This window comes from Rhinoderma darwinii, chromosome 3 (assembly GCF_050947455.1).
Source record: "Rhinoderma darwinii isolate aRhiDar2 chromosome 3, aRhiDar2.hap1, whole genome shotgun sequence".
Lineage (NCBI taxonomy): Eukaryota > Metazoa > Chordata > Amphibia > Anura > Rhinodermatidae > Rhinoderma > Rhinoderma darwinii.
The window spans coordinates 119,960,431-119,982,240 of NC_134689.1; the positions used below are offsets into that span (position 1 = coordinate 119,960,431).

The window sequence follows — 21,810 nt, forward strand, 5'->3', positions numbered from 1 at the left end:
CTTTTTCACGAAATTCGGCGAACCTGCCGAACCGAACTTTTCATAAGTTCGCTCATCTCTACTGCTTTTTATCAGAAAAATCATGCAGCCAATAGTCATTCATAATTTCTGCACAAGTTTGCAGGTAAACCGCTTTACCTACAACACCGCACGCCATTAACAAGCAATTCGACAACCTCACCGAACAGCGCGCTGCCTTACCCTGCTGGTTTTAAGTAAAACAAAAGAAAGCTTGTTGAGAGTAAATGTTTAGCAAAGCAATCAATAAAATTTGATTTATTTTAGCATTGTCACTATTTTCATTTTTCTCCACTGCAAGCTGACGTCACGAAAGGAGCCTTCGAAAGCAGACAATGATCTCTTCTTTTAATCAAACCATACAGACTTTTTAGCAATATATATAATTTATTTACATTCAAGTCACCTAAAAGTACTATACACCTTCAGCGGAATGAACATAATATATACATAAGGCCAAGTGTAATACTTGAATGCACTTTAATACAGAATGTAGAAAAAAAACACTGATCATTACACAATTTTATTTTTCAAATGACTTTTCTTGGTCTGAAAATAAAAACAACACTTGTGCACACGCGTCCACTGTCAAACACACTCATTCATTCACTCCTGGAGCAGGGCGTGCTCTCGTTTTGCATATACAGCTGGCTTGAGGGGTGAAAGGGCCAATGAATTCTATTTATTTCGGATTTCCCCCTTGCTCGGGTAAAAAATGACCTCTGATGCACCCTCTAAGGTCCGTATGGCTATCAAGTAGGGGATGTATCTGTGTTAAGTAGGAATCTTTTTTTTTTTTTTTTTTTTTTAAATATTGCACCTTTTTTCACTTACCTGGGTATGGGTGTAACAACTGAACAACACAAACACTGGGTGTCACTGTCGCACCTTCACTGACAAGGTAGCAATACAAGACACTTGGTTTCGAGAGAGAAGTAAAGTCTGTAGTGATTGGTGGGTTGACTTCCCATGAAGTGTCTGTGGTGCCTTTGCTTTCCAGTGCAATAAGTACCAGGTGGTGTTGGTGTTCTTTAGTAGGGTCCACAGTAAGTTAACGAAACAACATAATAGACAATGCCTTCTTTAAACACGGGATGTCTGTTCAAGTTTGACCTTCTAATGAAAAACTTATCAGAGCAGCATCTATATGATGTATTTGACGGCACACAGTTGAATGTGGCATCTGATTTCATTTCTGCAACATCCTGCTCTGCATAAAGGAGCTGAACATATCATTACCCTTTCACTTGCACAGAGGTTAAACCATGAAAAGATATGTTTGAAGCCCTCTAACCCACAGTTGCCAGGGAAGGGTCATTTTAAAGAGTAAGCCCACAGGCCAATATTGTGTGTTTGAGCCCCTTGGCCAAGCTTGGACATGGGACTTGCTGGAATCGAGCAGGTGACTGATAAACCTTCAGCACTCCGCTTCTGACATCATGTACATAAGAGAGTCTTGTTTCCCAATCTCTGCCACAGCAGCTGCCAGTCGTGCCAGGTTCCCATTTGGGAAGTTCTGTGCTTCCCATAGATTTAGGAGGATGGCGGTAGGGCTTGATTTGGAGATGAAGAAACCTAAATGGCTGTCAAGTAAAGAAGACAGAAGAGAATATATTAGAAGCAATTGGGACAAACCGGAGAGTTGAAACAGTCTAGTAGAGTCTAAGGGTAAGTTCACACGACAGCGCAAAATACGTCTGAAATTACGGAGCTGTTTTCAGGAGAAAACAGCTCCTGAATTTCAGACGTTTTGACAAGTGCATGCGTTTTTCGCGGCGTCTTTTACGGACGTAATTGGAGTTGGTTTTCATTGGAGTCAATGAAAAACGGCTTCAATTACGTCCCAAGAAGTGTCCTGCACGTCTTTGCCGCGGGCGTAATTTTACGCGCCGTCTTTTGACAGCGACGCGTAAAATGACAGCTCGTCTGCACAGAACATCGTAAGACCCATTGCAAGCAATGGGCAGATGTTTGCCGTCGTATTGGAGCCGTCTTTTCAGACATAAGTCAAGGCGTAAAACGCCTCCATTACGTCTGAAAAGAGGTCGTGTGCATATACCCTAAAGGGTTTGAGGTTAATTATTGTATTAGAAAAATAAAAACATGAACGCCTGTAAAGAGAGGGCACCCGACTCTAGATTTATAAAAGTATCAAAATGTATTATTATTAAAAAAAAAAAAAAAGAATATTAAGGAATAATATAAAAAAAAGATCTTGTATCCTAATAAAGACATCACATGCCGGCCGGGTAAATATAACCACTAAACAGGTAATTTTGATATTATTCCTTAATATTATCTTTTTTTGTTAAATAATACCTTTTGATATTTTTATAAATCTAGAGTCGAGTGCCCTCTCTTTACAGGCATTTCTTTATTTTTTTCTAACACAAATTATCCTGGTGGCACCATACTACCTGTACTGTACTCAGATTATTGTGATGAGATAATCCCTTTTCTTCTTTTTTCTGTGCTTAATGTTATGTCCCAGAAAGATCCCCTTAAATGGTGGAGACAATTTTTCCAGTCTTTATCATTAGTGCAAAGTATGCCTGTGATTGCCAATTTGCGATCATTGATATGTGTATGTATGTTGAAATGTAGGGATGTATTTTAGCTCTCGATATATCTATATGTTACGGAAGGGTAAATTAGCTTGTTAGAAAACAGTCAAATTTGTCAGTATAGGGGAAGTTCTCTGTTAATAGTTTGAGTTATTGCAGGTAGGAATATTCTGCTACTCTCCTACAAATGGTCACATATAAGGATTGTCTGCCAGGATAAATTGTCCAGAGAAAGATGAGAGTAGAATTCCTGCCACCAGTGTTGGAAGACCTGTTTTACAGAAGTAGTATGATTGAGGCTGGGTTCACACGACCTATTTTCAGGCCTCGATTCAGGTATTATGCCTCGATTTACGCCTGAAAATAGGGCTACAATACGTCGGCAAACATCTGCCCATTCATTTGAATGGGTTTGCCGACGTACTGTGCCGACGACCTGTATTTTACGCGTCGTCGTTTGACGGCTGTCAAAAGACGACGCGTAAAATTACAGCCTCGTTAAAAGAAGTGCAGGACACTTCTTGGGACGTTTTTGGCCGATAAAACGGCGGCAAAACGGCGCGAAAAACGTGAGTTGCTCAAAAAACGTCTGAAAATCAGGTGCTGTTTTCCCTTGAAAACAGCTCCGTATTTTCAGACGTTTTTGGCTCAGCGTGTGTACATACCCTAAGGCTGGGTTCACACGACCTATTTTCAGACGTAAACGAGGCGTATTATGCCTCATTTTACGTCTGAAAATACGGCTACAATACGTCGGCAAACATCTGCCCATTCATTTGAATGGGTTTGCCGACGTACTGTGCAGACGACCTGTCATTTACGCGTCGTCGTTTGAGAGCTGTCAAACGACGACGCGTAAAATGACTGCCTCGGCAAAGAAGTGCAGGACACTTCTTTGGACGTAATTTGAGCCGTTCTTCATTGAAGTCAATGAAGAGCAGCTCAAGATATACGAGCGTCAAAGACGCCTCGCATAATGCGAGGAGGAGCTTTTACGTCTGAAACGAGGCAGCTGTTTTTTCCTGAAAACAGTCTGTCTTTTCAGACGTAAAAGCCACTTCTCGTGTGCACATACCCTAAGTTTCTATACCTCATGTTACATATTTATAAATGGTTAAAAGTCTAACATCTGTGTAATATGTTATATTTAGATTAATGTGACTTTTTACTATATGTATGATTATTATATTTAGTTTAATATGCTGCTGCTATTTAAGTCAAAGCTCAGTAATAAATCTTAACAATTGTACACCTCTCATAATTAATTTATACTGAACAACCATGACATAGCAAAAAATAAATATATTATGGGACCAATTTAATTTAGAACCCGTTTAATCACGATTAAGCTGTCATGACGGACTCTTTACTTCACGGTAAATTCAAGATTTCTTTTCAAAACAGATTCGTGATCATTCTTGGAGCTCAGGGTTAAACTGGGTAAAACAAATCAGCCATGTAATGGTACCAACATTGATTTCTGGATTGAAGCATTTCTTAAATAGGCTTACATTCACATGAACGATTTTTCTTATGTTCTTGCCGGTATTCATTCACCTGCCTACCTAGCACAGCATGACTTCCGGTTCACATAAAGGACAAGTGTAGTTTTGACCGTGATCCCTGATAAATTTTATCGTACATAGCGTACAGGTACAAATGGGGACAATATTTGCACATTAGAGCCAGGCATGTCAGGTGAAGTAGCGTTCTTTGCATTCTATTTTTCCTACATTGTCTGTATCTTTGCCACAGGTAAACATCAAAAGAATGTGTTTATTATCTTTTTCTGTCAGGTAGAACCGTTTGGTTGTAAAATGAATGGGAAAGATGTATTCCGTACTCTTTATAAATATCTATCCATCACTGATCGACTCATATAAAGACTGTACTTTATTTCCTTGTACTTAAAAAAGACAAAAAAACCACCATCTTTGTCTAAAATATAGATATTTATATAGGTTCTGTTTGGAAAGGGGCATATTTCAGAAAAGGACTTAATTAAAACATTTTACTCAAGTAACCTAACAAGGTCATGCGCTCTGCATTTCCAGCGCTATGGATCCATACCATTGTTTGTATGAGGTATTCCAGGACTAAATCTGAGTAATCTGTTTAGGATGATCAATAAAGCATAGAAAAGTCACCAACACTGAATCTTAAAACGACGGTAGACACAAAGGAGAAATAATAGCCATAGGAAACATATGGAAATCCTTGGCGGAGTAGATATAGTGAGTAGAAGGAGCAGTCTCAACAAACCCTTACTAATGGACTCATAGGTGCCACATGCTAAATAACAACAAAGCAGCCCTATAGGTAGAGTAGAGGCACAATGGCCCACAGTTATCATGCAGTTCACGCTAGGTTTTGGCGTAAATTGTAACAAAAACCGTAATTTAACGTGCTGCAAATTTAACATTTGTGACTTTGCTTTTTAATTTTCCAATTTGGGGAGTGATGAGAGAAGTGGGCGTAGTGCACAAGGAGATGTATTTGTAGTCAAATTTATAAAGTAGAAAGCCTGAAAACGGCACTAATTTTGTTGCAAATCAACCTATGCTCAATGAAGGTGTAGATTCTTTTTTCCAGCCTTCAGACAGTGCAAAATGTGCCAAATTTATTTAGGGGCATGCGCCTTTTCATAAATTTGGCACAAATCTCTAAGTATCTCCTTTACTATACTGCTATACAATACGCCAGTTTTAGTAAATTTGGGCTCATGATGTGTAATGCTAATGCTAATTGCACAGTGATGTAATCCGGCTAAAAAAAGCAATTTGTAAACAGATGAATAAGAGATTCGTATAGTGTGTATATAGCTTGGAATACAAATTTGATGCCTGGTAAAAAAAAAATCCTAGGTATGAAAAGTTGTGCTAATTAATTTCATAATATATCTTTATTGGGATTAATGATCCGTTTTTTCTATTACAGAACTCTAAATCCCTTTTCAGAGTTATATCCTTGAACGTTTAGTTACCCTTAACAAACTTCTGACATATCATAGTGACATGTCAGAAGTTTTGACTGTTGGGGGTCCAAGCACTGAGACCCCCACCAATCGCTAAAATGAAGCGCCAGAAGCGCCCGTGTGAGCACTCGGCTGCTTCCGTTCTGTTCGGCTTTTTCCGGAAAGCCGATGTTGCCAAGTACCGGCTTCTGCCTCTTTTTTTTTAGGGATTGGTGGGTGTCTCAGTGTTCGGAGCCCAACCAATCAAAACTTCTGACACGTCACTTTGACATGTCAGAAGTTTGAACGTTTAGTTACCATTTAAATAAAAATTCTGACTGCCTGTAGTCACCACTGGGGAAGCTAATGAGCTCACTGCATACTATTTATAATTAAGTTCAAAGCAAGCTGTATAAATCCTTACTCAGAAAGCTCCCACTAGTGGTGACTGCAGGCAGCAAGATATATTCCAATTAGTATTGTCTATTGTAGGGGTTTGGAGTTCTGTAATAGAAATATAGACTATGGACATTCACTGTAAGTTTTCATTTTACTAACTCAATCTCAAAATTGATTCCTCGTAATGTAAAAAAATAAACCGTGAAATTTTAATTAAAATTATTCTGAAATGAAACATGATATTTATTATTTAGTAATTAAATTATCCACGCTATTAATTTAATACAGCATCAACAAACCTCACCAAGGACCAGGATATCGAACATTCTGGGTTATCAGATCAAAATAGGAATGTAAATAAATATGTTCACACTGAGTTTTTTGCAGGCGGAAATTCTGCCTCAAAATTCCGTTTGGAAGTCTGAGGCAAATTTTCCTCTCCCTGCACGCCGATTTTCGCAGCGTTTTTCACTGCGTATTTCGCCCACGGCCATTGAGCGCTACAGGCATAAAACGCAGCAAAATACGCTTTCTCTGCCTCCCATTGATGTCAATGGGAGGTCAGAGGCATAAACGCCCGAAGATAGGGCATGTCCCTTCTTTCTCCTGCGAGGCGGTTTTACCGCTCGCGGGAAAAAGACGCTTCCGCCTGTGATTGAAATCAATGGGAGGCATTTTCAGGCCGTTTTTGACAAGTTTTGTGGCGCGGTTTCCGCGTCGGAAAAACTCGTAAAAAAACTCTGTGTGAACATAGTAAAAACCTGCCAAAAGATATACAACTAAATGAAAACAATCAAAATAAAACATCTGTCTTATGTCACTATCACCTCTCATTCTTCTGCCTCTGATCTGTGTGTAGGCATTTAGTGGGCCAGAACACAGTTTTAGGCTATTCGGTTCATTAAACAATCCCTTTACATAATCCCTATCAGGGAATTGTATGTCAAAGAGGGTCCACTGCTTGGGACCCCCCACTATGAGCCTGAAACAAGATGATAAGAGCCGCTCCTGCTCTAGTGGACTTGGAATCTCTATTGTATGTATTACATGGTCACTCATTTATTTGAATGGCCAGCATGTGATACTACATTTTCACAGCAGCGTGATTGCATAAACAGACACGGCTTCCCCGGCGATATCAGCTGATCGCTGGGTGTTAGAGAAACTGGACCTTTGGCAAACAGCTGATCAGCGTGCCTGCTTTTATTTAAAAAGGGTATGTCTTCATGAGACAACACCTTTAAAAAAAGGACGTAGCTAGGGGTGGCTGGCGGGGCAGTTTCCCTGGGCATAAAACGGGACACCACTGGCACCAGATATTAATGAAGTTTAAGGCTCTGTTCACATCATGTTTTAGCCTCCTGTCAGAGGTATACATCTGGAAGATTTCCTGATGTATATCTCGAATGGAAGGCTGCGCATATGGCAGATACAGTGGAGGAAATAAGTATTTGATCCCTTGCTGATTTTGTAATTTTGCCCACTGTCAAAGTCATGAACAGTCTAGAATTTTTAGGCTAGGTTAATTTTACCAGTGAGAGATAGATTATATTAAAAAAAAATAAGAAAATCACATTGTCAAAATTATATATATTTATTTGCATTGTGCACAGAGAAATAAGTATTTGATCCCCTACCAACCATTAAGAGTTCAGCCTCCTCCAGACCAGTTACACGCTCCAAATCAACCTGGTGCCTGCATTAAAGACAGCTGTCTTAAATGGTCACCTGTATAAAAGACTCCTGTCCACAGACTCAATGAATCAGTCTGACTCTAACCTCTACAACATGGGCAAGACCAAAGAGCTTTCTAAGGATGTCAGGGACAAGATCATAGACCTGCACAAGGCTGGAATGGGCTACAAAACCATAAGTAAGACGCTGGGTGAGAAGGAAACAACTGTTGGTGCAATAGTAAGAAAATGGAAGACATACAAAATGACTGTCAATCGACATCGATCTGGGGCTCCATGCAAAATCTCACTTCTTGGGGTATCCTTGATCCTGAGGAAGGTGAGAGCTCAGCCGAAAACTACACGGGGGGAACTTGTTAATGATCTCAAGGCAGCTGGGACCACAGTCACCAAGAAAACCATTGGTAACACATTACGCCGTAATGGATTAAAATCCTGCAGTGCCTGCAAGGTCCCCCTGCTCAAGAAGGCACATGTACAGGCCCGTCTGAAGTTAGCAAATGAACATCTGGATGATTCTGAGAGTGATTGGGAGAAGGTGCTGTGGTCAGATGAGACTAAAATTGAGCTCTTTGGCATTAACTCAACTCGCTGGATTTGGAGGAAGAGAAATGCTGCCTATGACCCAAAGAACACCGTCCCCACTGTCAAGCATGGAGGTGGAAACATTATGTTTTGTGGGTGTTTCTCTGCTAAGGGCACAGGACTACTTCACTGCATCAATGGGAGAATGGATGGAGCCATGTACCGTCAAATCCTGAGTGACAACCTCCTTCCCTCCACCAGGACATTAAAAATGGCTCGTGGCTGGGTCTTCCAGCACGACAATGACCCGAAACATACAGCCAAGGCAACAAAGGAGTGGCTCAAAAAGAAGCACATTAAGGTCATGGAGTGGCCTAGCCAGTCTCCAGACCTTAATCCCATCGAAAACTTATGGAGGGAGCTGAAGATCCGAGTTGCCAAGCGACAGCCTCGAAATCTTAATGATTTACAGATGATCTGCAAAGAGGAATGGGCCAAAATTCCATCTAACATGTGTGCAAACCTCATCATCAACTACTAAAAATGTCTGACTGCTGTGCGTGCCAACAAGGGTTTTGCCACCAAGTATTAAGTCTTGTTTGGGATCAAATACTTATTTCTCTGTGCACAATGTAAATAAATATATATAATTTTGACAATGTTATTTTTTTTATTTTTTTTTATATAATCTATCTCTCACTGGTAAAATTAACCTAGCCTAAAAATTCTAGAATGTTCATGTCTTTGACAGTGGGCAAACTTACAAAATCAGCAAGGGATCAAATACTTATTTCCTTCACTGTATAGCCATACGTTTTTCATAGGGCCCCATTCTAAAAACATTTATATGTTGTTTTTTTTACTATATCCCTCTATATAGAATAGCTTCATCTACTATTCTATTTTATACAACAACAAAAAATATGCTGAAGCATTCCGGCCTGGTCTATTTTAAAAATACACCCTTTTGGCATATGCCAGGTGGATAGGGCCCTACGGATATTTTTGATGCATGCTCCAGGAGTTTACCATATGCTGAACATAGTTCATAAAGAGCCTTAAAAGGCTTTCTCCACGAACTTAGTGCTAAAATTCTAATGTCCATGCATTTCTAAGCTGGTAGTTATAATTTTAGTGACTTACTTTACATGTTCTATCTTTTTTAAACCTCTGTCCAGTCTCCAGTGCTTCTGCTTCTTCTCTTTGCAACCCTCCACTCTGTGGGCGAGCTTAGAGCGACTGGTCACGTAACCGCAGCTATGCTCTGCAGACTACGTTTCAAGAATTATTTTGTGTGGAGAGTGCACTCTGTCACACTCTGCTTGTAATTAGCCTAGTGCAGTGTGCCAAAACCCGTCCCCCAAAATTAAATGTTATATATATATAATTTTTAGTTTGAATTTTATCCTACTGCTGGGAAGGATCCAAGGGCAACAGATAGATACAATTGGACTCCTGACATGGAACATGTATGTTACCAGGGGCGTAGCTAAAGACTCATGGGCCCTGGTGCAAGAATTCAGCTTGGGCCCCCTACCCAAAACCACCAGACCCCTGCACATGCCTATGCTCAGCCGCTTCCCTGACAGCCCTCATGGATGCCCCCACAGTATAATGCACCCCATAGCTGCCTCCACAGTATAATGCCCCCATAGCTGCCTCCACAGTATATGGCTGCCCACACACAGTATAATGCCCCCATAGCTGCCCCGCACAGTATAATGCCCCCATAGCTGTCCACCACAGTAAAATTCCCCCCATAGCTGCCCCGACACAGTGTAATGCCCCCATAGCTGCCCCACAGTATAATGCCCCCATAGCTGCCCCACAGTATAATGTCCCCCATAGCTGCCCCCACAGTATAATGCCTCCATAGCTGCCACCACACAGTATAATGCCGCCATAGCTGCCCCCAAAGTATAATGCCCCCATAGCTGCCCCCACATCGCATAATACCCCCCATACTGCTCCTACGTAGTATAATGTTCTCCATAGCTGTCCCGACACAGTATAATGCCTCCCATAGCTGCCCCCACAGTATAATGCCCCCATACTGTATAATGCCCCCATAGCTGTCCCCACAGTATAATGCCCCCATACAGTATAATGCCCCCCCATAGCTGCCCCCACAGTATAATGCCCCAATACAGTATAATGCTGCCCCATATAGTAAAATGCTCCTATAGCAGTCAACATATCAGCCTCCCTTCCCTACCCAGTATAATGCCCCATAGTGCCTAATAGAAAAACAATAACATAATTACTTACCTATCCCCTTCTCCTCCGGTGTGTGTTGTGAGTGACTTGGCGCAGATAGGCGATGACATCACTACATCGTGCCTGCTTGCGCCCAGCCGCTCACGGCAGAGTGAATGCTGGAGCATGGAATTGTCAGCCGGCCCCCCAGGTTTAGGGGCATGGTTGCAATTGCGACCGTTGCGGGTCTTAGAGCTACGCCACTGTATACAGTAGCCTTTGGTAGATCAGGGAGATACATCCCTGCTCTGTCATAGTGTTCAATAGTATCTGCATCCGAAGGACGCAGACACCATTGAATGTAGTGTCGCTACCGCTGTAGGAGCAGCTGTGGCTGCTACAGTGGTATTTACGCCACTCTGTGATAGATTAAAGTTGGATCATGTAGGACCCACTGACACTGAACCAGTCAGTCCCGCAGACCTGATGGGAACAGAATTTAGTGAATGATACAGCTGCTTTGCATACAGGATACAAAGCAGCTGTATCTCAAAAAGTTTTTTTTACAAATTCAAGAATTTTTATTTTATACCAACTGAAAGTAAATAAAATACAAATACAAAAGATTCAAAAGCATACAAAAAAAACCCATAAAATTCAGCGAAACGGCAAAGATCCATATTAATTTCAGTGTATAGACAGTCCAATATAACCATCAGAGTCAAGGAGATGACTCGCAGCTGGAAAGAGGTGTAGGAGGTGGGCGAGTCCATTGCAACCCAGACAAAATAAGTGCCGGCAACGTAGGCCTATGTTGGTGGTGGTCGCTAGCAAATTAGATGGACCATACCTGTTTAGAGGAAGAAGCACAGAGGAGAGATAGAGAAGAAGCCAGTACAAAGTACTACAGATTAGAAAACGGAAGGTGGGGACATGACGAACCTGGAACCTGAGTAATGATGATAATACAGTAAAGTGGCAGATTAGAAGTAGGCACATTAGAAGAAAACAGATCTGGGGGAAGATACCACTTCCCATTCGGTATAGCAGGGACAACATTAGCTGAGCAATGTATGGTACACAAAGGACGAAAGGAAAATGTTCCACTGAAGCCAGGTGTTTATGTAGGAGTAGTCGCCACTGGGGTATGGGCGATGAGATCCTCCAATCCTCTGCACCAACGCATAAAAATGATCTATGGAGTTGCACCAATCATACTCTTTTTATAAAAAAAATGGCATTTAAAGGTTTACATAGCCTTTAACTCCTGTCCTAGTATACTTATGTGGCTTAGGCTTCGTTCACATTTGTGTATGGGTTCCGTCAGTTCTTTCCTTCAGTATGTCTCCGTTTCGTAAGGTTTCCGTTTTTCTGGTGGAATCAATAGTGTAGTCGACTGCGCTATTAATTCCGCAAAAAAAACAAAACGAAACCTTATGGAACGGAGACAAACGGAAACCATTTGCAATGGAAGCATTACCATTGAAATCAATGGTAATGCAAACGGAAAACTATGATTTCCGTTCGTGATTCCCCTGATGGAAAGGTCTGACGGAACCCATGATCGGAAACACCCAATGCAGAAGTGAACGAAGCCTTACATTGATTGTAGCATTTCCACTTTCCATTTTTTATGTACTGTATCTGATTGATTATAAGACCTTGGGGTTAATCCTTTACTGTGGGTATGTTTACATTTTCATGTATTTTTATCAATTTATATGTAACAATAACGTTTTAATTGAATTTATAATTATTTTGTGAGTGTTGCTGTCATTTAGTAGGAGGTATATATTTTTAGAAATGCTAAATTGCAGAGGGACATAGTTAAGGCTGGATTCACACATACAGTTTTGATGCAATTTATGGTGCAATTTTTTTTATGCCATTTTGGAGACAAAGCCAGGAGAGTATAAAAAAGGCAGGGAAACTATAGAGGCAAGAATGATACATCTCCTCTTTTTTTGTATCCACTCCTGGCTTTGGCTAACAAAACTGCATAAAAGACTGCTTTAAAACTGCATGTGTGAATCTAGACTGAATGTAACAATGAGTTCTGGTTATTTTGAATGTATATAATACCAATGACCAAAATGATCAAGTAATGCCAATTCCCCATAAATTCTATTTCCATAAAATTGAAGCTTTGTTTCAGGCAATAATTAGAAGAGTCCGTTGTTTTTCTTTACTTTTTTTGTATGAAGTTTGGAAAAATACTTTTAGGCTGCCAGGGAAAGAAACCACTTTTGGAAGGATATCTAATAACTGTGACATTTTAATTTACAGTTTTTGTGTAGAGGGTGCATAGGGGGCAAAGAAATGGCTAGTTGCTATGGTTTTTGAGCTTGTGCTCTTATCTGTAGATTGTAAAAGTGATATAGGTGAGAAGGACAAGCATTTCACGGCAGAAAAAAAAGCATGTTTGTTAAAGGGAAAGTATGGTGTATCCAAATCAGTGTGAAATACAGATATCCAGAAAAACAATTACAATTGCACAACTGTGAACTGATTCCCAAGATTTAGGTCCACAGATGCATCTTGTAAAAGGAGGAGATAAGAGGTTTCTGTTGTGTCCTTTGATCTTGCTTTATTTCCAGTCCACAAGTACTGACTGTGGTAGAGATGTAAATTACTAAAAAGATAGTCGGGTGTTAAAGGAACAGTGTCACCCAAATTTTTTGTTTTTATATCAGTTTGATGTTAGTGTTTTATTGAAAACGTTTGTATTTATTTGTGTGTTTGTGTGTTACTTTTTTTTATTTTTACACTTTTTCTTCCCTATGGGGGCTGCCATTTTTTTTTCCATTTCTGTATGTGTCGATTAACGACACATACAGACATGGAATACGGCAGCTCCAGTCCCATAGGGAATGCGAACGGGGCCCGTTACTTCCACTATGGTGTATGCCGTCTGTGTGGGAACGGCGCATGCGCCGCTCCCACACAGTCCAATTTGAAATGCGCGCCGTCCGGCGCCATTTTCCTGTGGACCGGAAGTCGCGGCCGGACAGTAAGATTACTACTTCCGGTCGCGGCTTCCGGACTTGTGCACATGGAGCAGCGGCCGCAGACGGAGCGGACGGACTGGAGGGAGCGGCGGCGACTGGAGCAGGTAAGTGATTTCTATGTATGTTCGTGTTTTACTGTGTGTATACTAGTGTATGTTAACCTACTACACTGTGTGTTAGCTCAAAAAATGGCGACACACAGTGTAGGAGGTTAGACCGTTCAATCCCCTCGTTTCTCCCGGCACTAGCCAGGATAAAGGAGGGGGGGATTCTGAGAGCTCACTAGAGCGAGGGATTTTTTCCCAATTTTGCAGCATAAAGCAATGTGGTTGCTTTACCACATGCAATGCTGCAATTTTGGGAATTGCTCCATCTAGTGACCAGCAATGGGAAATATTATAAATTAGAATCCAATTGAATCCAATTTATAATATTTCCTGACTCGTGAAAAAAAAAAAAAAAAATAGAACAATGTTTAATCACCTATACACTAATTGTTTAACTAAAAAAAACAAAACATTTTTTGCTAACAACACATTCCCTTTAAGGTACTTTTACATGGCCCGATGTGGGCCGTGTAAATGAGCGCCGATCAATGAAACAGCTCGTTGATCGGCGCTCATTTGCTCCTTTCCCAAGGAGCTAGAATGGGGATGAGCGCTTGTTACACCGATCGCTCATCCCCATACATTATTATCATGTTGGCAGCACGTCTCCCTCTTTACACAGGGAGATGTGCTGCCGACAACGATAATAGTTCAGGCATTTAAAACGATACAATCAGCCAATGAAGGAGCATTTGATCATGCATCGACTGATCGTTGCCGTGTTTACACAGGGCAATTATCGGGAACGAGCGTTCTGTGAACACCCATTTGCCTGATAATTGACCAGTGTTAAAGGGTCTTTACTGTGGTTTAACTGTTTTATCCCATTTTAGTGGAATACCGTAAATGGTTTACATTTTACCATTTACATTCAGATATATATAGCTTGCATTTTGGAGAGAGGGCTTGCTCTATTGCATGGTCCCTGCTTCTTGTACACCCTTGAATGCAGTGGCGTAACTACCGCTGTAGCAGCCATAGCGGCTGCTACGGGGCCCGCGGCATGAGGGGGCCCGTGTCGCCTGCCGGCACGGGCACCCACCATGGCCGGGGGCTTCGCTAGCTGCCGCTATGGCTACTACAGCGCGACGTCAAGGAACACTACGGCAGAGCAGGGTATCTCCCCGCTCTGCCATTAAAGGGGTTGTTCCTACAAAAGACATGTATCCCCTATCCACAGGATAGGAGATAAATGTGTGATCGCTGGCATTGTTAGGGAGAACGGGGGACCGAAAGTCCCTTGAAGTTCTCCATGTCAAACCTCGGACTTCCGTGGTCTGTGTCGCATGCGTGACCAGCGCTCCTTTCATTTTTATTGAGCTGCGCCGACTCCGGAATTCAGAGGCTAGTCATGGAGAACTTCGGGGGACTTTCGGTCCCCAATCTCCCTATCAATGCCAGCGATCACACATGTATCCCCTTTCCTGTGGATAGGGGATACATGTCTTTTCTAGGACACACTATAGGTCGGATTTTTTATGGGGGTTGGGGCTGTACGGCGTTACCTACAGGGGGGGATCTGTATGGTGTTACCTACAGGGGGGATCTGTATGGCGTTACCTACAGGGGGGACTGTATAGCGTTACTTACAGAGGGCTGTATAGCGTTACCTACAGGGGGGGGCTGTATGGCATTACCTACAGGGGGGGCTGTATGGCATTACCTACAGGGGGGCTGTATGGCGTTACCCATAGTGGGTCTGTATGGCGTTACCTACAGGGGGGCTGTATGGCGTTATCTACAGGGGGGTCTGTATGGCGTTACCTACAGGGGGGTCTGTATGGCGTTACCTACAGGGGGTCTGTATGGCGTTACCTACAGGGGGGGCTGTATGGCATTACCTACAGGGGGGGGGCTGTATGGCGTTACCCACAGGGGGGCTGTATGGCGTTACCCACAGGGGGGCTGTATAGCGTTACCCACCGGGGGGGCTGTATGGCGTTACCTACAGGGGGGCTGTATGGCGTTACCTACAGGGGGGCTGTATGGCGTTACCTACAGGGGGGGGCTGTATGGCGTCACCTACAGGGGGGCTGTATGGCGTTACCTACAGGGGGGCTGTATGGCGTTACCTACAGGGGGGCTGTATAGCGTTACCTACAAGGGGGCTTTATGGCGTTACCTACAGGGGGGCTGTATGGCGTTACCTACAGGGGGGGCTGTATGGCGTTACCTACAGGGGGGACTGTATGGCGTTACCTACAGGGGGGCTGTATAGCGTTACCTACAGGGGGGGCTGTATGTCGTTACCTACAGGGGGGCTGTATGGCGTTACCTACAGGGGGGCTGTATGGCGTTACCTACAGGGGGGGCTGTATGGCGTTACCTACAGGGGGGCTGTATGGCGTTACCTACAGGGGGCTGTATGGCGCTATCTACGGGGGGGCTGTATGGCGTCATCTACAGGGGGGCTGTATGGCGTTACAGGGGGGGGGCTGTATGGCGTTACCTACAGGGGGGCTGTATGGCGTTACCTACAGGGGGTGCTGTATAGCATTACCTACAGGGGGGGCTGTATAGCGTTACCCACAGGGGGGCTGTATGGCGTTACCTACAGGGGGGGCTGTATGGCGTTACCTACAGGAGGGCTGTATAGCATTACCTACAGGGGGATGTATGGCGTTACCCACAGGGGTCTGTATGGCGTTACCTACAGGGGGCTGTATGGCGTTATCTACAGGGGGGGTCTGTATGGCGTTACCTACAGGGGGGCTGTATGGCGTTACCTACAGGGGGGCTGTATGGCGTTACCTACAGGGGGGCTGTATAGCGTTACCTACAGGGGGGCTTTATGGCCTTACCTACAGGGGGGGCTGTATGGCGTTACCTACAGGGAAGGCTGTATGGCGCTATCTACAGGGGGGCTGTATGGTGTCATCTACAGGGGGGGCTGTATGGCGTTATCGACAGGGGGCTGTATGGCATTATCTACAGGGGGGGGTGTATGGCTTTATCTACAGGGGGGGCTGTATGGCATTATCTACAGGGGGGATGTAAAAAAGGCACTATCTACAAGGGGGGTTGTGTGACACCCAGGGGAGAGGGGGCCCCGGTCAAAAGTTTGCTATGGGGCCCAGTCTTTCCTAGTTACGCCCCTGCTTGAATGCCATCTTTGTAGTTCCCCCTGACGACACACAAGGTAACTTGGATCACTACAAAAAAATCCACCCCATGTCCATAAGTTAGTACAAGGCATTAGTACAAATGACAATATACTAGTCAAATTAGCACCCAAATAATAAGTAGCAGCCATAATATTTATAATAATAATAATAGTAGTAATATTATTGTGGAGAACTAAAATGTCTCATGCCAGACATAGTGTCCAAATAATAGTACCATCTGGAATGCCACTATATACCATGCATGGTGCATATACAGTGTAAGGGTCCCATAATACTAGCAGTCCTTATATAATACATGTTATACTACACTATCCATTTTGACACAAACTTCCAACACGTCAGCAGCCAAGGAAAAATAAAAAGGTGCAGTGCAAGGCTCATTGTTCTCATAGGGTGGGACAAGAGGTAGGCAGAGTAGGTGGTCACCTAAAGCAGATTTTGTATTAGAAAAGAAATGGTCTACCTTTATCTTTTATTATATTTATTTTCTTTTACCAATATGTGTTTTTCTTTATATAACTAAGAAGGCTAAAGACTAATGGGAAAAGGGCCAATAAAATAAATTATTTTCCATCTGATACCTTTCACGTAGAACTTCAGGGATCAATTGTGGCAGGGATCGTTCTGCAACCACCACCTCGGGAACAAAAAGACTTATCTCACCCTTGATCTGCCACTCCTACCGCTGGGTCCCTTGGCAGTGAGTTACCTAGCGCTATACCTAACATAAAGGCAGCTTACCCTACTGTGCCTGGTGAGAGGAGGCCTGGCACTGAACTGCCTCTTTTGATTCCAATTACACAGTCCAAGGTGGAATTAAAATTTAATAAATTAGTTGCATCTCACTCCTGCGTGCTCCAACAGTTTTATAAATCTGGCTACGAGCTGGCATCAACTTCCACTATCATTTACACCAGTTTCTGGTGTAAATTATAGTAAATATGTTGGGCCATGTGTGACCCCGCCCCTCCTGCTCTGCCTAGCCCACTTTTTTTGTCAAGTAGTGTCAGCCTCTGAAAACAGCAAAAAGTTGCAAATTATTGTGCAAATATGGCGTGCACCATATTTTGCAACTTTTTAACACAGGATAAATAAATTCCCCCTATTGAGTTTTAAAAAAAAGCTGTATAAATCCTAATGCAATAAGCTCCCCCTAGTGGTGACTAGAGGCAGCCAAAATATTATAATGTAACTGTGTGAAAAGAAAAAAAGGAATTTGGAGTTCTTTGTGTGAAAAACACAGCTCTGACTCCTAGTCACTACTGTCCCTTTATATCTTATTTTTTATACATTCATGAGCTCTGTTTACATTTCTTCATTTATTTTACAGGAATTAATTAGTAGAGTACAAACAAGACAAGTGACAGGGAGACTGTTGTCTGTGTGCTTTCTGTAACTTGGCTAAGAAAATAAATAGTGAAATGCAATCCAAAGCGCTAATATTTTGTTGTTAGCAGAATCACTTCTGCATCTCAAAGGCAGACTGTAGACTGCTGCAGACATTAGTCTATATTTTGCTGACAGACTGAGTGCCTTGTTCTAATGTTCAGCTTGCTTCTATTTGCATTGAGAGCACATCGTATGTTATCATTATCTTACCTGTCCAAATTTAGCTTCTGAGCTAGCACTCTCCATTCAGCACCATGGGAGGATGGCTCATCTAAGCTTGTTATGATCTTCTGTCTCATTAGAAAGGGGATCTTGAAGGCGCTGGGACCCACCAAAGCTGCTGCCTCTTTCTCTGCTTCATCTAACATTATTTCTGATGGGCGTTTTTCCTAAACCAGACAATGTTTAAGCAGATTATTAACAGAAAATGTATTAGCCAAAATTGAGTAAATATCAGTCATAAAGGCCTGCCTTTTCTGGTCTGTGTAGTAGAACTACAATTCATAAGTATATATCCTCTCAATTGTATTACAGATGTATGTCTTCCTCTTGCTGCTAAAGGGGGTATAACTTATATGAAAAACATTGTATTATGGTATAAAATAAAGACAACTTTGCATTTAAAATAGAAAACCGTTTCCTTATGCAGGGGCCACTTCAGTATAGTTCCCACTGTTTGCAATGTAAGCAGCTGAATGTGAGTGGGCTGATGTGTGATTTACAGCTCTGCTCAGCTCAGGTAGTGTTATGCCAAAGACTTGGTTTAGGCCATTAATGCACTCTGCAGGTATGTAAAGCATCATTTTCGCAGATATACATACAGGTATTTAACCATGTGTGTTTTACAATGCTTCAGGCACCGTTCAGTAATCTTCTAAGTTAGTAGAACAAGATACATATAAATAAAGCACCAACAGCAGAGAGTGAAGAAAGAATAAAGCTATGTACAGCCATTCTTTCTGTCCATAGATATAAATGTATATCTTCCTTTCCTACATTCCTAAAAATGCATATTTCGCATACAGTACAATGTATATTTGTAGCTTTGTTTGTCTTTGTTTTTTATAATGGATATTTTTATGATGGAAGTCTTTTTACACTTTATGTGCTTCAAAGCAGGCAATGTGTACACGTCCCTCCTACTTACAATTTCCAAGATTATCATATAATCAAATGTTGTGCAGGCATTTTCGACAGTTTCCTGCATACAGTACACCATTCAGCCATAGCAGGTGACAGTTGAAGGTGAATAACATTGAGTGACTTTCACTAGGACCAAATTGTGATGGCTAGACGAGTCAGAGGATCTCCAAAACAGCAGGTCTTGTGAGATGTGCCATATGAAGTGGTTAGTACCTACCAAAAGTGGTCCAAAGAAGGATAATCGGTTAACTGGCGATAAAGTCATAGGTGCCCAAGGCTCAATGATGCATGTGTGGAGCATAGGCTGACCCCACAGTAGCTACTATAGTACACATTGCTGAAAGAGTTAAAGCTGGATATGATAGAAAAGTGTCAGAACACACACTGCATTTGGGGTTGAGAGCTGCAGACCGGTCAGAGTGCCCATGCTGACTCCTGTCCACCACCGAAAGAGCCTACAATCGGACGTGAACATCAGAACTGACCATAGAACAATGGAACCAGGAGGCCTGGTCTGATGAATCATGGTTTCTTTTACATCACGTGGATGGCCAGGTGCGTATGTGTTGCTTATCTGGGGAAGAGATGGCACCAGGATGCACTATGGTAAGAAGGCAAGCCAGTGGAGGTGAACATTGGGTCCTGGCATTCATGTGATTTTTACTTTGACACGTACCACCTACTGAAACATTGTTTCAGACCAAGTACACTCCTTCATGGCAGTGGCCTTCCCTAATGGCAGTTGCCTCTTTAAGCAGTTTAATGCATCCTGCCAAACTGCAAAAAACGTTCAGGAATTGTTTGAGGAACATGACAAAAAGTTCAAGGTGATAACTTGGTCTCCAAATTCACTAGATCTCAGTCTGATCGAGCATCTGTGGGATGTGTTGGAAAAATACGTCTGATCCATGGAGGTCCCACCTCGCAACTTTAAGAACTTTAAGGATCTGCTGCTAAAATCTTGGCCCCAGATACCACAGGACACCTTCAGAGGCCTTGTAGAGTTGATGCCTCAACGGGTCAGTGCAGTTTGGGTGGCACAAGTGTGGCCTACACATTATTAGCCAGGTGGTTTAATATTATATTATAAGTCACTTTATATCATTATTGAAATAAGATTTAAATTCATACTCTAATTAATTATATAGCACAATAGGGCACATATTATAGAAAAGGACTTTTCTTACCTTATTAAGGTTAATATTGATGTTGAAACTCTGACCATCTCCTTCTACTTGCCATACCCAAACCCTACAGGAGAGGTCACAAGTGCTGAGATTAAAGCGCTCCAGTGTAAAGGTACAGTGAAGATTTCCATGCACTCCATTCCAGATATGATAAAATGGGATCTCCTGTATAGACAAGTAACAGTTATGTGTAGATGAGCAGTCTTAGGCTCTGTTCACACCATCGTCATGGCGGTGCCAGATCCGTCACACCACGGACACCAACAGCGCCCGACGTACTCAATTAACTATAATGGGGTCTGTTGGGGTTCTGTCTTGGTTCCATCATTTGACAGTAAGAATAGCGCTGCGTGCTGCGCTATTCTACTCATCAAATATCATGGCACTACTGACTGAGGCTCTAATGGTAGTGTGAACTAAGCCTTATGCAATTTATTTATATTGTGCTATTTATATTTGCAAATATACAAACGAGTGTTGTTCTTAAAGAACGTCAGACCCACACTACACTTCATTTGCTTTTGTAGCCTATAGTAAGGCAACTATTCTTATGCTCGTTCATCTGCTGATCGTATAATTTAGGTAGTATAAAAGATTATCGTTGTTGGCAGCACATTCCTCTGTGTAAACGGGGAGATGTGCTGCCGACATGATGGAAATGCATGTCGACGGGTGATCGTAGTAAAGATTGCTCATTCCCATACATAACCAATCATAGCTCCCTGTGAAAGAAGCAAATGAACGCCGATCATGAGCTGTCTCGTTGATCGGCGCTAATTTTTACGGCCAATATTGGCCGTTGTAAAAGGACTCTAAGTGAGTGCAAACATTAAAGTAACAATATGCTCTAAATATTTATATGGTAGAACATTGGCTTTTCCATATTCTAAACAGGCGAGATTAAGGCCAGGGCTAGACTACCACTTTAGTTACTCGATGCCAGCTAGAGCTGAGTGGCATTATTTTATTTTGCTTTGGGGTCTGACCACTCTCAGTATGCTGTTTGTATAACTTCTAGACATTTCAAGGGGGGAAATCTGTGCATACACTATCTGCTTCCGACCTCCCCATACACATACACACTTGGTGTGGCCAAGTATGCATGTGGTCTCAGTGTGAGGGGGGATAAACCACTGCCAGACACCTCTGGTGGCGGCTTATCTCGCTTGAGAGCAAAGGATTGGGCATTTTAAAATTCAGCATGCCCAATCCTTTTTCAGACATCTCACGAAAAAACGTCAGCCGAGCATCTAATACACATCAGATAGTGAAGTGTTTCCGCAGACATTTGTCTAATGTGTATGACCACTTTTGGGAGTTAGGGCTGCAGTAAATGGTGAGAAGGCTCAGAGAGGGGGTCATGTAAAATGCTATTATTCAGCCCTCTGATGCACCAAATTATATACTATTTAGTGGGTGCTCTCTATCTCAGGCTTATTAGGGCATCTATTGGGTACCTTGCATAATGATGCAGAAAATTTTGTACAATCTTAGTCACCAAC

General features: G+C 42.4%; 1 protein-coding gene across 3 annotated transcripts in view; it reads right to left on the bottom strand.

The window, feature by feature from the left end:
* Window positions 1-385: 385 nt before the first annotated feature.
* The window catches only part of UNC5A (unc-5 netrin receptor A), a 331,913-nt gene continuing 310,488 nt past the window's right edge, over window positions 386-21,810 (bottom strand). For all 3 annotated transcript variants that reach the window (XM_075856631.1, XM_075856630.1, XM_075856629.1), the window contains 3 exons: window positions 20,309-20,473; window positions 18,189-18,367; window positions 386-1,601 (listed from right to left, as the gene is read on the bottom strand). In XM_075856631.1, coding sequence (XP_075712746.1) covers window positions 1,436-1,601; window positions 18,189-18,367; window positions 20,309-20,473 — 510 coding nt within the window. In that variant the 3' untranslated portion in view covers window positions 386-1,435. The remainder of the gene's footprint in view (window positions 1,602-18,188; window positions 18,368-20,308; window positions 20,474-21,810) is intronic.